Genomic DNA, 13,971 nt, shown 5'->3' with positions numbered 1-13,971 from the left:
CGTCTTGAGGGAAAAAGTCTAGAGATCAGACCTTTGATTGTCTTTCCTTAGAGTTTATATTAATACAGGATTACGTGGAAACTCTATAAGTAATTATAACTTTGATAATTGTCAAATTTAACTACTTAAATTATTATGGCTATCAATCTAAAATATTTGGTGTTTAGATGTAAAACCAAATAAATAATGAGTTAGTATAAATAAAATATCTAAACTTCAAACTTAAGTTTTATATATATATAAAGAATGCTCAAGTTTAACTCATTTCTTTAAACGAGTCAGATTTAAAATAATAACTCAATTAAAAATTTTAAAACTTAAGCTTAATTTATTAGTTTCTTTTATCTTAATTTAATATTTAATAGATATTTATATGCTAAAAAGTTAAGTAAAGTAGTAATAAAATATAATTTAATCAACATAAAAATACCTTAAGATTAAAAATAAAATCTCTTATCACAAAAATGATATACTTCTTTTAAAATAATTATTTTCATTTGTTTAAAATACAATTCTTAAAAATTAAAATTAGATAAATGATACATACAAACCTTGATAACAATTAAATAAATATAATAACTAAATTAATTATCCAATCATCCATACATATATAAACTATTCACAAATGATTAATATCTGCGGGCTCATTCCACTTTAACTTCATGTTTCGGATTGAAAAAAGAATATAGAATCCCAATTTCCAGTATATTGAACAGAGCTATCTCACATTCACAAAAACATTAAAAAAAATTGTTATGCACAACACTTAGAAGCCAAGTATAAAAGGTATCCTAAATTTCCTAACAGCTTAGTGAGTTGATCATTCAAATATTTAAAACCCTGAAACTCTCTTTAATTGGTAACGTGGCAAAATTCACTTATAAATTATAGTAGTTGTTGAATCACCTCTGTGCTCGCACCCAAGGAACAAAAAAAGAAGTTTTTTTCTTTATCAGAACCCACGCTTAAAATTTATGCTTAAAGTGCAAGGATTAATAACTTAATCAAGTAAGTTTATCAGATGAAAACTTATGACACAAATTTGATTGTAGAACATTAAAAATAAGTTTAAAAAAAGCATATTTTTATAAGTTATATAACAAAATTAAAATAAGTTTAAAAAATATAAAAATTGTAAATTATTTTCATGGGCATAAACTCTTCTAAACGTCTCTTTTGAAATAAAATTTGTTTGAAAAAGAGAGTAATTGCATGTATGGAGCTTACGGACCTCTTATCCGTTATTTCTTTAAGTAGACCTAAGTAGGTCTAAATTTGAATTCTTGTGCCAGTGACCTTTCCTCGGACCTTGCCTGTCCCCTTTCAAAAGCATGCCATCCATTCCTATAATCACAAGCTTGTTTCCCATCATTCATGTACCAACAAAAAAATAATGATGCTGAAACCCATCTTGAAATGACCATCAATGATCCTAAAACTATGATAAGAAATGTTTTTGCAAGTAAATTAGAGGGGATCCTCAGTTATCTCCAGTTGCTGGTAATTCATGTAATCAATGCCGTTTAGCCTAATACAACATAAAACCTGCTCTGGCAGCTCCTCTGCTTTGTTCCCCTGAATTATGATCCAAATATTAGAAAATTGATTCAATAGAAAGCAGAAAATACATTTGATTTTGACTATAAAAACTACTTACCTGAATAGTGAGACCAAAATCTAGAATGCAGATCTTTAATCTATCCAAGAAGACATCAAAACCTTTCCTAGAAATATAACTGAATCTATGCATGTCCAAATCAATCTCAAAGTAATTTTCTCCCTGAAAGAGAATCACATTGGTTAGTATATTCAAAAGGATTAGAAAAAAAATAAAGCAATGCATGTGGATATAACGCCTTTAAATGAAATGACACCGACATAAATTGCGGGCCGCAGATAAAGGTACAAGAAGCAACCAAAATATACAATGTTTCTTGGTTGAAGATTGATTTGAGAATTAACTAGATGATTACGCTGACATCACTAAATGTCATAACAAATAACAGAATGACATGGATATGGACACACACAGGATCATGAGACCATTTTATCATTAAAACAACAGAAAGCATTCGCTTGAGATACTAAAGATGGTATCATAAGAGATTATGTGAGTTAATGGAAATATGAGAACAAGTATAGGTCTATTGAAAGAAACCATTATTGATCAATTTTAAGTATTACTCATTCTCAGTATAGTTAGTCTATTGAAAGAAGCCATCATAGAAAGCAATGTGTATAAAATTGAAGCAGTCATTGAACCAATAAAGGTATTGGTTTGTAATTTATTGGTTTAACCGTGGTCTAACTAGTAATATCTATATAATAAAAAATAAATTTATAAAAATAATAAAGATTAAATTAAGAGTTTCATGAAAACATGTTGGATTGTAAAATAATAACAATACTACCTAAATTAACTAACAAATATTAATTTTATATATCATATTATTAATATAACTAAATTGACAATAATTTGGTCAAAGAAAAAGTGACAACTTAAATATGATCAATAGTTAGAGGGAGTGAACCGACTAGTTCGGTCTGATTTTCAAAACCGAGTTAAAATAGCATTGAAACTTACTGAGTAAAACTCATGTTGTGGACGTGAAAGAAGAGGTTTCTCATTGTAAGTCTGCATAAGCTTCCCTTCTGTTGCACTCAAATGAAGATCTTCTGGATTCACAACCCGCCCCAATATTTTCAACCTTTCTCTGAAGGGTACAGTTGTATCTCCGAGGAAACCCTTTACCTTTTCAACTTCATCATCCATCAATCTCTGTACAAAGGCATAAGAAACACAGCAATTAATGAACACACAAATAGACAGCATTTACATTGTGATATTAGGTGATAAGGTGATAAGCAAACTTCATTAAGGGTCCATCTTACTCTTATATTTTCTTGAAAATTCAGTGGAAGTTCACTGGAGTAACTTTCAGAAAGTTTGAAGTACAACACAAAACTCATTCCTTCTCCATCAGTTTCACCTTGAAAAAATGTGGCAGGGTAAAGAGGAATCTGAAATCCACAAAATAAGAATATAAGATTAAGAATATAAACCCCAAAACATTAGAGCATACTAAAAAAAAAACATAACTTCAAATTTTCCACATGACAATATGTATATAAACCTAGAAAAGCTTTATAACTTTTCTGTTCTCAATTGCTAGGGTCAGACAAAGGTACATAGATAGATAAGGATTAGAATGTAGGTTGGAGTCCACTGTTAGTGATAGAACTATTCTCAAAAGAATGGTGAAAAGATAACTATATTTTAGAAGAATAATAGAGTACCTGAACATTTACAACAAGTATGGGTGGAAGTTTCCCAGAAGAACTAATCACAGGAAGTTGCACAAACTGAGCTATATGGTTTACTTTTTGTGGAGATAAGAATACATCTACACCAAATGGGTAATATGCAGAATACTTTGAAGCAAATTGTTTCTTCTTGTCCCTGCCATAATTTTTGTTTTAATGAAAAAAGAAGCCCGGTCAAACATAATTTGGTCTATGGATATGTATGCAAATCTAAATTTTAACTGTGTTATTTAAACTATAAAGGCATTTATGTATATAGTGTATTCTAGACAAAAAATTATAGCCAGAATCTTATTCTTACTTTAAATAATTGGCTCCTCGAACTTTAAATGTGCTCGGGTCAATATGTGACCAACAATCAAGCATTTTCTTCTCAATTGGACAAAAGGGTACCTGAGAACCAGCGAGTGGTCTTTGTAGAAGTGTCTTTGAGGAAACTGAGAACCATAAAATGAGAAAAAGAAAAAAAAGCGATTACAATTCATTCGTTGTTGCACTATAAGATGCATTCCCCGGGAAAAAACTATAATCCACAACCATAAAGCATCTTTTAGCATTGTAGTGAGAAATTAAGGATGCATTTGGAGTCATGACTAATCATAAAATGTAGAATTTAGAGTAGTGTAATATTTATCAATCAAATTAGCATATATGCTACACAATGAGCTTCAAAAAAGAATAGTTATGTTCTTATAATTAGTTTCTCTACTCTCCTCGAGTTGGCTTCCTTTTGAAAAATCTATCATCAAAATTTCTAGATTTAAAAAGTACTCTTTCCTAAGTATAAGCTTGAACAAATAAGTCCAAACTCAACATTTTATGACAAAATTTAGTTTTTCTTTCAGTTGTAAGACAAGACTTCAAAGCTTAATCATAATTAATAATCTAATATATATCAAACAAGAGAGTCACAATAACCAATAATGATAAGAATTATGTTTCAAGAATTTCAGCTCACATAGATCAGCATTCCCACTCCATTTTAAGGAATGTTTTGCATGAGCCTGCTTCCTTGTATGAGAAGGACTAGAAGATGACGACGATCTTTGATCGGTAGATGAAAGACATGACAAACAATTGTTTGGAAGGACCCCACATTTGTCCAAAACTCCATCATCCTTTTTGGAGCTTGCATCCACTGAGGAGATTTCATCCAGAAAAACAGGTTCATTTATTTCACTTATACTTCCATGACGTTTACATTGAGAATCCATGACATCTACATCCAAAATTTGAGCATCTGAACTCCTGACAGCCTCAGAGATATGTGCAGAATATCTTTTTGATAGTTCCCCGCGTTTCTGCACATGATCAGTTGCAACTCCACATTTGGCTTCAGTCCCATTCAGTGATATCATATCTGCATATATCAATTGTATTTTTATTTAACGATATATTGGCAAAGGTGATCTCTAATACAATGTACTTAAGTGATAGTAAGCAACACATCTAAAATAAATTTTAGAATATCCAAAACCATACCATCAGGAACACTCATGAAGTCATCATCACAATCAGAGTCAAATACTGCAACTGAATCAAACCATGCTTCCTCAATAGTTCCTGCTGCCATAGATTAACAGGGGAGAAATGAGAATTTCAGAAAATAGTTTTTGGCACAAGCGCAGTTCAGCGAAATGACATAAACAAGCTGATTCAGCAATCTGTAAATGGGGGGAAAAGGGGGGAAACAAAGGCTACTTTAATTGATTTATTGGGCCAAAGAAACAAAGTAAAATCCATCAAAACAGACATCAACTAACTAATTCAGTTTTCATTCCCAAATTTACATGTAAACTTCTTTAAAGGAAAAAACAAGTGCTAAAATAACATTCTGATTCAGCAAACACTTGATTTCTGTGAAGTTTAGGACCTACTCCAGCAACTAATGCTTAGTTTTAAGCGGTCAAACCTCAAAGCACATTAGAAAAATCTGAAACTGGTAGAGGCTTATCAAAAATATGCCATTCACCTGCTAATTGTGCACATGTATTCACAGAGAAATATTACTATTACCGCTCCAAATTTCACTACTACTTTTCCACTAAAAGGCTAACTGTGATAATTTTCAGCACAACAATTCAACTTCAGAACCTCCCTTGATATAGAAAGGAAAATATTAGTTTAATCCTATCAATGATTAGCTTGGCTAAGCCTTCTACCATAGCATTAGCACCGATGCCTGACATTATTTCAGCTATGATTTATGAATGAAATTGACTTACTACATTTCGATTTTTATTTGAATTTTAACAATATGATCCAATCCCATTACAGCCTTCTAGTAAAAAATATTCAGTCATCTTCAACACACAAAAATTAAAATCAAACAAAATTTCTGCAAACTTCTTAGCACAAGCCGTAAATTTGCACCAATTATTAAATTATGTCTACTGTAGTGATTCTTCAATGATTATAACTGTTAAAAGAATCACCAGTTATCTCAGCCTTTGAACAGCATAACCATTTCAATACATGCAGACACATAAACTCCAGGGCCTCCACCAACAACATTTCCTAACCAAATACCAATTACAGAACAAATAAAAACATATAGCAAAATGCAATTACAAAACAAAATACAGACGACAAATAAAAACTCCAAAAAAAGATAGAACCAATCATGTTTCGATAATATCATTTAAAATCTTCCATCCCAAAATCAATTCACAGAAAATGCAAGTCAAAAAACGAAAAAACAAAAACATGAACCTTGGAAAGTGGGGTTGGCAAAGCAACATTCAGACAAGCCAGTAGTATCAACCTTGTCCAATGATCCATTGGACAACTGAGAAGACACTCTTCTTCTATGTCCATTTCTTCTTTTCCCCTTCTTCTTCTTGGAAAAGCTCAACTTCCCTCTCACGCACCCTTGATTCTTTGACAGACACACCCCCATAGCATTGATATCTCTGCCTCAGATCATTATCCTCCCTCTCACAACTCCTCCATCATTCCACATACTCTGTCATATAGAGGTTGATTAAACAAAAGACAACATTAAAAGGAGTGAAAAAAAGAAAAAAGAAAAAAGAAAATAGAAGATACAGACCATCAAGCAACCTTTTGCTTAAATTGATGAAGGCTGGAGAAAGAAATTCAACTTTTTCTGCCACCATTATAATGAAGCCAATAAATAATATATTCCATTTATCATTTTAGGTAATTTACATATTTTAAGAATAACATTAAATGTATTATGGCAGATTTTTTTGTAACGTAAACATTTTTATCATCAGTGTATAATCATAAATTAATTAAATATTTAAGTAAAACACCTATAAATAAAAATATTTTTTAGGAAAATAATTTATATTTTAGAATTAAAAATATTTTAAAATAAACAAATTGAAATGGAATGAGTAATTATTAGAACGGAATTTTGTAAAATAATTTTTAATAAAAATTAGAAACATTAATATCAGTTTGAAAGTGAATTTTAATAATTTTAAAATAAAAATATTTATTAAAGTAAAAATATAAAATATAATAAATATATATTTAATAATACATGATTCTTTTATATGTTCAAGAATCTTGAGACTGAAAAATAAAACTAATTGTAACATTTTATAAATTATTTAGTCACATTTTAATTTCCCTTAACACAACTAATGATTAAGTATGCAAAACAATTTTAGTGCAAAAGCCTTCTATAGGATATCGCTCCTAGAAAAATCCTAACAATATAAGATTACCCAGAAAGCAAAATTTGATGAAATTCAAAACTTTATCTCATTTTATTCAATTAAAGAACAATCCAATTATCCAAATTCAAAAGTTCTTATGAACAAGGGTGGTCGTTGGAGAGTTGGCAGCTTGGGGCGTAAAAAGGGTGACACCAGTTGGAGAAGGCGAGGGTCCACGTAGGCGAGGCACTGCCACGTGGAGATAAATGGTTGGCCAAACGTGTGGAAAACGGGTGCAGAGTTTTGTGGACCTGGTTTGACTGTATACCTTGTAGTGGGTGCCGTACTTTTGGCGTTTATCTGACGTCGTTTCACACTCTGATGTAAAGTGTTGAGTATCTTTATCAACGTCCTTATGCGGGTATGGTGAATCCAAAAATGTCTTCAAGTACGAACGCCGTGTTGGTACATTACTACCCTTTCTGTAAATTACGTGTCTATAAAAGCAAATTACAAATAAATCATATTTTAACATTCAATTTAACTATTTTAAAGTAAAAAAAATTAAATATTATACTGGATAAGGAATAACTCAGTTCTATTTGTAGGAAAAAAAAATCGAATACCTATTCAATCTAAGTGGCTGGATACATTTTATCAAGATTAAAAGGTAATTAACTCAATTAAGGTAATAATCAATATATTATTTATTTTATTTAAAAGGCCAAAAATCAAGACTGACTTAGAAGGCCCATTAGTCCATTACAGTGCTTATATAAGGAAGGTAACCAGAGATACGTCATTATTTCGGGGTAAGGACCTGAAGACCAGTGTTTCTTTAACAGTGTCTTTTGCAGGTATCCTCCCCACGTCAACGACTACCAGAGACACGTCATCGTTTCGGAGCAAAAACTTGAAAACTAATGTTTCTTTAACAGGAACAAATATTTTATAAATAATTTTAAAATATTTAAAATATAACTAATTTAATAAATATTTAAATAAAACACCCAATTTACATATTAAAAATATAATTACTTTAAAAATATTTAAATTGAGTATTAAATAGTATTATTAATATATATATATATATATATATATGAATAAAAATTTCATATCATAATAATTATTTATTTTGAAGTAAAAAATTAATTTAAAATATTTTATAAAAAATTTAAACTATCATTTAATCATATATTATATTAATAAAAAACATTTATTTGTATACTAATTTATAAAAAAATTATATTTATAAAATATTATTCTAATTAATATTAATATAAAAATTTTATATTATAATATATCAAAATTAAACTCTTAAAATAAATATATTTATAAATTATTTACTTATTTAATTATAAATTTACACACTATGCAACGAAGTTTTTGAGCTTTTTAATAATAATAATAATAATAAATTAAATACTTTTCAGTGATGCTATTTAATAAAATTCAAAAATAAAATATGAATGAATTAAATTTTAGTGCATATGGATTTCTTCTAATGAAGTCGGAGTTAACTTCATTATATTCAAAATATATTAACTTGATGTACATTTATCATTTTAATTTATAGTGTTGTAAAATATAAAATAAAATAACAAGAATATAATTTTATATTATAAAAATATTTATATATTTTTTAAAAATAATGAAAAATAAAATGTAAAAGTATAAAAAAGGAAAATAAAAATAGCTTGTTTGAATTGATTTAAATATTTGCGATACATTACTTTTATTTGTGTATGTATTAATGAGATTTATCTTATAACATATCTTTTGCATCACAATTATTTATTTAATAAATTAAAATATTTTAAATTTATTATTTTAACATAATATAATGATGTCTTTAAAATAAAAATATAACTTATATATATATATATTTAATAAATGACTTAAGTCTAAGATTTTAATTAGTATCATTTTTTAAATGTCTTTAGGTAAATATTAATATTAAGATAATATAATATATTGAGACTAACATATGAATGAAAATGATTAAATATCACGTATTATGAATATGAGATATCAAATCTTTACACTCATACACATTAAGAGTAGTGATGTGTTAGATTATTCTATCGTTACATGAATCATTACATATCATTGATCAAAAATTCTATTTTGATCAAAGTTCTCAACTTTGTATATTGTATATTAAAATCTTAGTTTGTATCAGCTAAGTATTAGTTAGATGTTGTTAAGTTGTTAGCTTTTTGTTGATTCATTTAAGAGTGAGTTTGTTAGGTTAGCCATTCACTTTTGTGTATAAAATATATATCTTAATTTCTCTTAGCATGTGACAATACAATACAATTAGATTGATTCATTAGAATAATACTTTACTCATTTCTCTCTCATCACATTTACTTTCTCTGTTCTAAACCTTCACATGGTAGCACGAGCTTGATTCGTCTTTCAAGCATTACTTCCTCATCTCAATCTTTTTCCTCTTAACCTTTCACAAACCCTATTTCATCAAAATTTAGTAACTTCCTCACATGGTGTCAACAAGTCATCTCCATCATTAAAAGGTTTCAATTGAAAAATCATATTAACGGTGCTAACAAGATTCCCATCAAATACAAGGATAATGCATCAAGCATTGTTGATACATCAACCACAAATCATGTTGATGATGCTACCAAGAGTGCTACCCAAGTCAAGGATAAAGCATCCAAACATTTTTGATACTTTTAGTCCAGTGGTGAGACTTGTGACTATATGGGTAGTACTGACTTATCTTGTCCAGAAACTGGCTTGTTCATCAAATAGACTTTGATAATGTTTTTCTCATTGGTGAACTCAAAGAGGAAGTCTTTATGAAACAACCAACTAGTTTTAAAGCTTCTAATAAAGATATGGTTTGCAAACTTAAGAAAGTCATCTATGGTCTCAAGCAAGCACCTAGAGCATGGTTTGAAAGACTAATTAATAACAATTCTACACTCTCTTGGATTTCATTCAGCTAAGTGTGACACTTCCCTATTTGTCATGTTTTTATCCTCTTTCACCATTTATATTCTTGTGTATGTAGATGATGTCCTAATAACAAGCAACTCAAGGGAAGCCATCACTAATCTCATTCATAAGCTACAACTTACCTTTTCTCTCAAAGACTTAGGCCCTCTACACTATTTTTTTTAGCATAAAAGTGAAAATTGACTCACAATGGGGTTTTCATCTCAATGAGTCCAATTATATTAGTAATCTCTTAACTAAACTAAAAATGAATTTAGTAAAGGCAGTCAAAACACCTATTGCAGTTTCTCCCAGGCTTCTTGCAGAAGGCACTGACCTGTTTAATGATAGTTCTTTATATAGGTTTGTGGTTGGCAGCCTCCAATATGCAACTATCACAAGGCCGAACATTGCTTATACTGTGAATAAACTTTGTTAATACATGCATAATCCTCTCAATGATCGTTGGAAGGCTGTGAAAAGACTTCTACGATACTTAGTAGGGACAATCCACTTTGGCATTCAACTGAAGAAATTTGAAAATTTACATATCACAGCCTATTATAATAGTAATTAGGTTGCTGACCCTTTTGATATAAAATTCACATCAAGATTTTGTGTCTATCTTGGCTTTAGTATAGTATCTTGGACTGTTAAGAACCAACCAACGGGTTATGTAAAGAAGTAGCATTGAAGCTACATTTCATAGCATAGCATCCTTAATTGCAGAAATTTCGTATATCAAGTCCACTGCACATCAAAATCACCAAAGCACCCTTAGTGTGGTGCGACAATCAAGGTGATGTTCTCCTTATAGCAAGACCAAACACTTTGAGCTAGATCTCTGGTTCATCAAAGAAAAGGCTGTCAATGAAGAAATTTGTGTTAAGTACATTTTCAAGATTTTAAATTGCTGACTTGCTAACAAAACCAGCTTCTGTTACAATCTTTTTGGAATTAAGGCCCAAACTCACTGCTACATCTTCTTCCACAATGAGTTTGCAAGAGAGTATCAAGAATCCTATTTAGATTAATGTTCTCAACTTTCTATTTGTATATTAAAATCTTAGTTTATGTCAACTAAATATTAGTTAGATGCTGTTAGCTTTCTACTGGTTCATTTAAGAGTGAGTTTGTTAGGTTAGCTTTCACTTTTGTATATAAAAATATATCTTAATTTCTCTCAGCATATGAAAATACAATACAATCAGATTGATTCATCATAATAGTACTTTATGCATTTCTTTTTCATCACCTTTACCTTCTCTGTTATGATGAAGTTACTATGGTTTTTACATAAAAAATTTTATGTTTTAATATCACTCATAGCAAAGTGATTATAAAGTTGGAAATCTAATATAAAATAAATTATGTAAAGGAATATAAGTTATCTATAGGAATTTTGTCCTTCTTATGTATCATAAGTAATGTCTACAAGCTTCTTAAATAAATGTGAGCTATTTATTTTAAAAAGGTATGCTTGGATATTAAAAAATAAGATTAAACTTTACAAAAAAAATATTTTATATCCTGTGTTTAAATTGAATATATGGACAAAAAAATTAATTATATAATAAATATCATCACATAATGAGTTTTGTTATTTTAATAATATTATTGGTATTTAGATAATAGTAACATGTTGTTAAATACTATTTACTATTTGTAATATTAAATACAAATAATATATTTATTATAATTACTAAATATTAGAAGAACTTGAGTCACATGTAAAGAATAAATTCTCTTAAAAAGTTTTATCTTAGTTAAACTATAATTATTATCTAATTGTAGTAAGAATAAGAAGGAATGAACTCAAAAACTTATCAAACTTAGAAGGATTTCTTCTATATAACAAGAGCATCATATATGAAACCCTAATGTGAGAAACTATATAATCTCTCTCAGTGCTATCGATAAGAGATGACTTCTTGTAAAAATGTTTGTGTAAATATCTAAACTAGTATAATATGTCATCAGCATACCTATTTTTAGGTGAACCTCTCCAGAAACCAAAATTTGAAGTTCATTACCACTTACCAGAATAGTTCATTGTTGAGTGGGCCACGTTTAACTCGGTGACATTGATATAATATTTTAATTGGAATGATGTGGTTGTGTTGATGATTAAATTGAACTTCAATTGATTTAAATTTTAAGAAATCTTAAATAACATATTAAAGTAAGAAATATTGAATAACATGTTTTTAGATAAATTATATTATGCATAAATCTATCTTCTCATTAAAAAATTTATCTTTCCCATCCAGGTATTTTACGTGTTAATATTTTTTTTTCTAAATTACATCAACAAAAATAATTATTCTAGCTTTGGGTAAAACCATTTCCGAAACTAATTTTATTTAACAATATCAGTGTATTATTTTGTATCTTTTATTTTAATTTTTAATTAATTTTTTTAAAAATAATAGTAATGAGAATTAAATTTATAAATATGCGGTTACAAACTTTAACATTATATATTAAATTAGTTATCTTCAGAAGTGTACTTAATGGAGTATTGCATGATCAAGGTGTTATTTCTTTATAATTTTTTAAATATAAAAAATAAAGATATATTTTTATATGAATTAATTGTTAATTTTTTTGTATATTTTTATTTATTGTAAATTTTTTATAAGGTAGGACTAATATTTTTGTCCTTTAACTTTGAAGTAAGTTTTAATTTTGTTATTTTACTTTATTTTGATCTATTGTAGTCTTTAATTTTTTAAAATACCATAATTTTATATTAAAAATATTAACTCTATTAAATTTTTTATCATTATAATATTTATATATTATTTATCATTTTTCTTAAATCTTTTGCATTCTCTTCCCCCTCTTCCTCTCTTTTCCTCTTTCTCTTCTTATCTTCTTTCTCGACTTCTTTATTTTTCTTCATCTTTAAAACTCTATACAATGAGGCATAATGTTGTTATCACCTAAAGAGAGAGACAATATTGTTATCATTATTGCCAATGATAATGCTTTTAAAACTTTTCCTCTTTATTTTGATGAGCTTTTTACCAATTTCTTTGATTTTAAATTTGCTCTAGCTGCCTAGAAGACCTGTAGTTAGTTGTTGCATCTCTTCTAGTAGGGCTATGAGTTCTACTCCTTCTCATCCTCTCATTACTTTAATTCTTTGAGTTATAATTCATCAAACTCACCCACCTATTACTGATTCTTTACCGCCAGCAAGGTCAAGAAGACATTTGACTTGAAATTGTTATTAGTTTGACTATTTATTATTATAAGCATTTTTAAAATATATTATAAATTTATAACATACTAATTTAGTAGTACGTGTAACACACATTTTATTTTAAAATAATATATATAAATTAAAAAATAAAAAATACAATTTTATGAATATGAAACATCAACATATATTATACAGATAAAAGGATATAAAAATTAAAAATTTTACATGATTATAAAACTAAATAAATATAATACACTAAAATTATATTAATTATGATGAATATTTCAACAAAAGTGTTATTTATATGTATAATATTGTGTTAAAATTAATTATATTTTTTAAATTAAATTAAAAAAATATAATTATTAAAAAATATATTAAGTATTATAAATTTTATAAATATAGATATTTATGAAAATTTGGAAATTTATATAACATAATAAAAAAAATTATGATTGTAAAAATAATATTTACAGAAAATCTAAAAGTTTATGTAAGAAAAATTTAAAAACAATTTTGATCTCTAAAATTTAAAATAAAATTAATATAAAATGGGTAGTTTCCATATATTTTAAGTTAATTTTACTTATAAAATATACGTATAACAAATTGAAGAAGAGAATTGCTCCATTACCTACTTCATTCTTGAATAATATAATTTTATTTATAATATAAAGATTAATACTTTTTTCTTATTGATTTTAATAATTAATTTTTTTTTATATAAAAAGTAATGAAGAGAATATACGAAGAACCTTATCCAACGGACGCACCTGAAATATTTTGAAATACCAACTGGAGGGGTGCCGGATAACATGGTTTACTCAAAAAGTGTTCCCATCGATA

General features: G+C 27.8%; 1 protein-coding gene across 1 annotated transcript; it reads right to left on the bottom strand.

Moving 5' to 3' along the window:
• Window positions 1–1,467: 1,467 nt before the first annotated feature.
• LOC113859620 lies at window positions 1,468–6,423 on the bottom strand. Its single transcript, XM_027492344.1, has 10 exons — window positions 6,377–6,423; window positions 6,037–6,289; window positions 4,807–4,887; window positions 4,301–4,684; window positions 3,626–3,761; window positions 3,298–3,460; window positions 2,893–3,021; window positions 2,585–2,779; window positions 1,658–1,780; window positions 1,468–1,575 (listed from the first exon to the last, which is right to left on the bottom strand). The coding sequence occupies exons 2-10, from the start codon at window positions 6,221–6,223 to the stop codon at window positions 1,468–1,470; spliced, it is 1,506 nt and encodes a 501-aa protein (XP_027348145.1). The 5' UTR covers window positions 6,224–6,289; window positions 6,377–6,423.
• Between the last annotated feature and the right edge of the window lie 7,548 nt (window positions 6,424–13,971).

This window comes from Abrus precatorius, unplaced genomic scaffold (genome assembly GCF_003935025.1).
Source record: "Abrus precatorius isolate BTA unplaced genomic scaffold, Abrus_2018 Scaffold2, whole genome shotgun sequence".
In the NCBI taxonomy this organism is placed as follows: Eukaryota; Viridiplantae; Streptophyta; class Magnoliopsida; order Fabales; family Fabaceae; genus Abrus; species Abrus precatorius.
This window is presented reverse-complemented; position numbering and strand designations above follow the sequence as displayed.

Bases quoted from the DNA above. Each gene is read 5' to 3' on its own strand.
- LOC113859620 (XM_027492344.1), bottom strand. From the start codon at position 6,223: ATGGGGGTGTGTCTGTCAAAGAATCAAGGGTGCGTGAGAGGGAAGTTG. The intron at 3,762-4,300 runs GTGGGAATGCTG...TATGGTTCTCAG, and splicing joins AAAACATTCCTTAAAATGGA to TTTCCTCAAAGACACTTCTA. The intron at 1,781-2,584 runs GTAAGTTTCAAT...ATTCTCTTTCAG, and splicing joins CACAACATGAGTTTTACTCA to GGAGAAAATTACTTTGAGAT.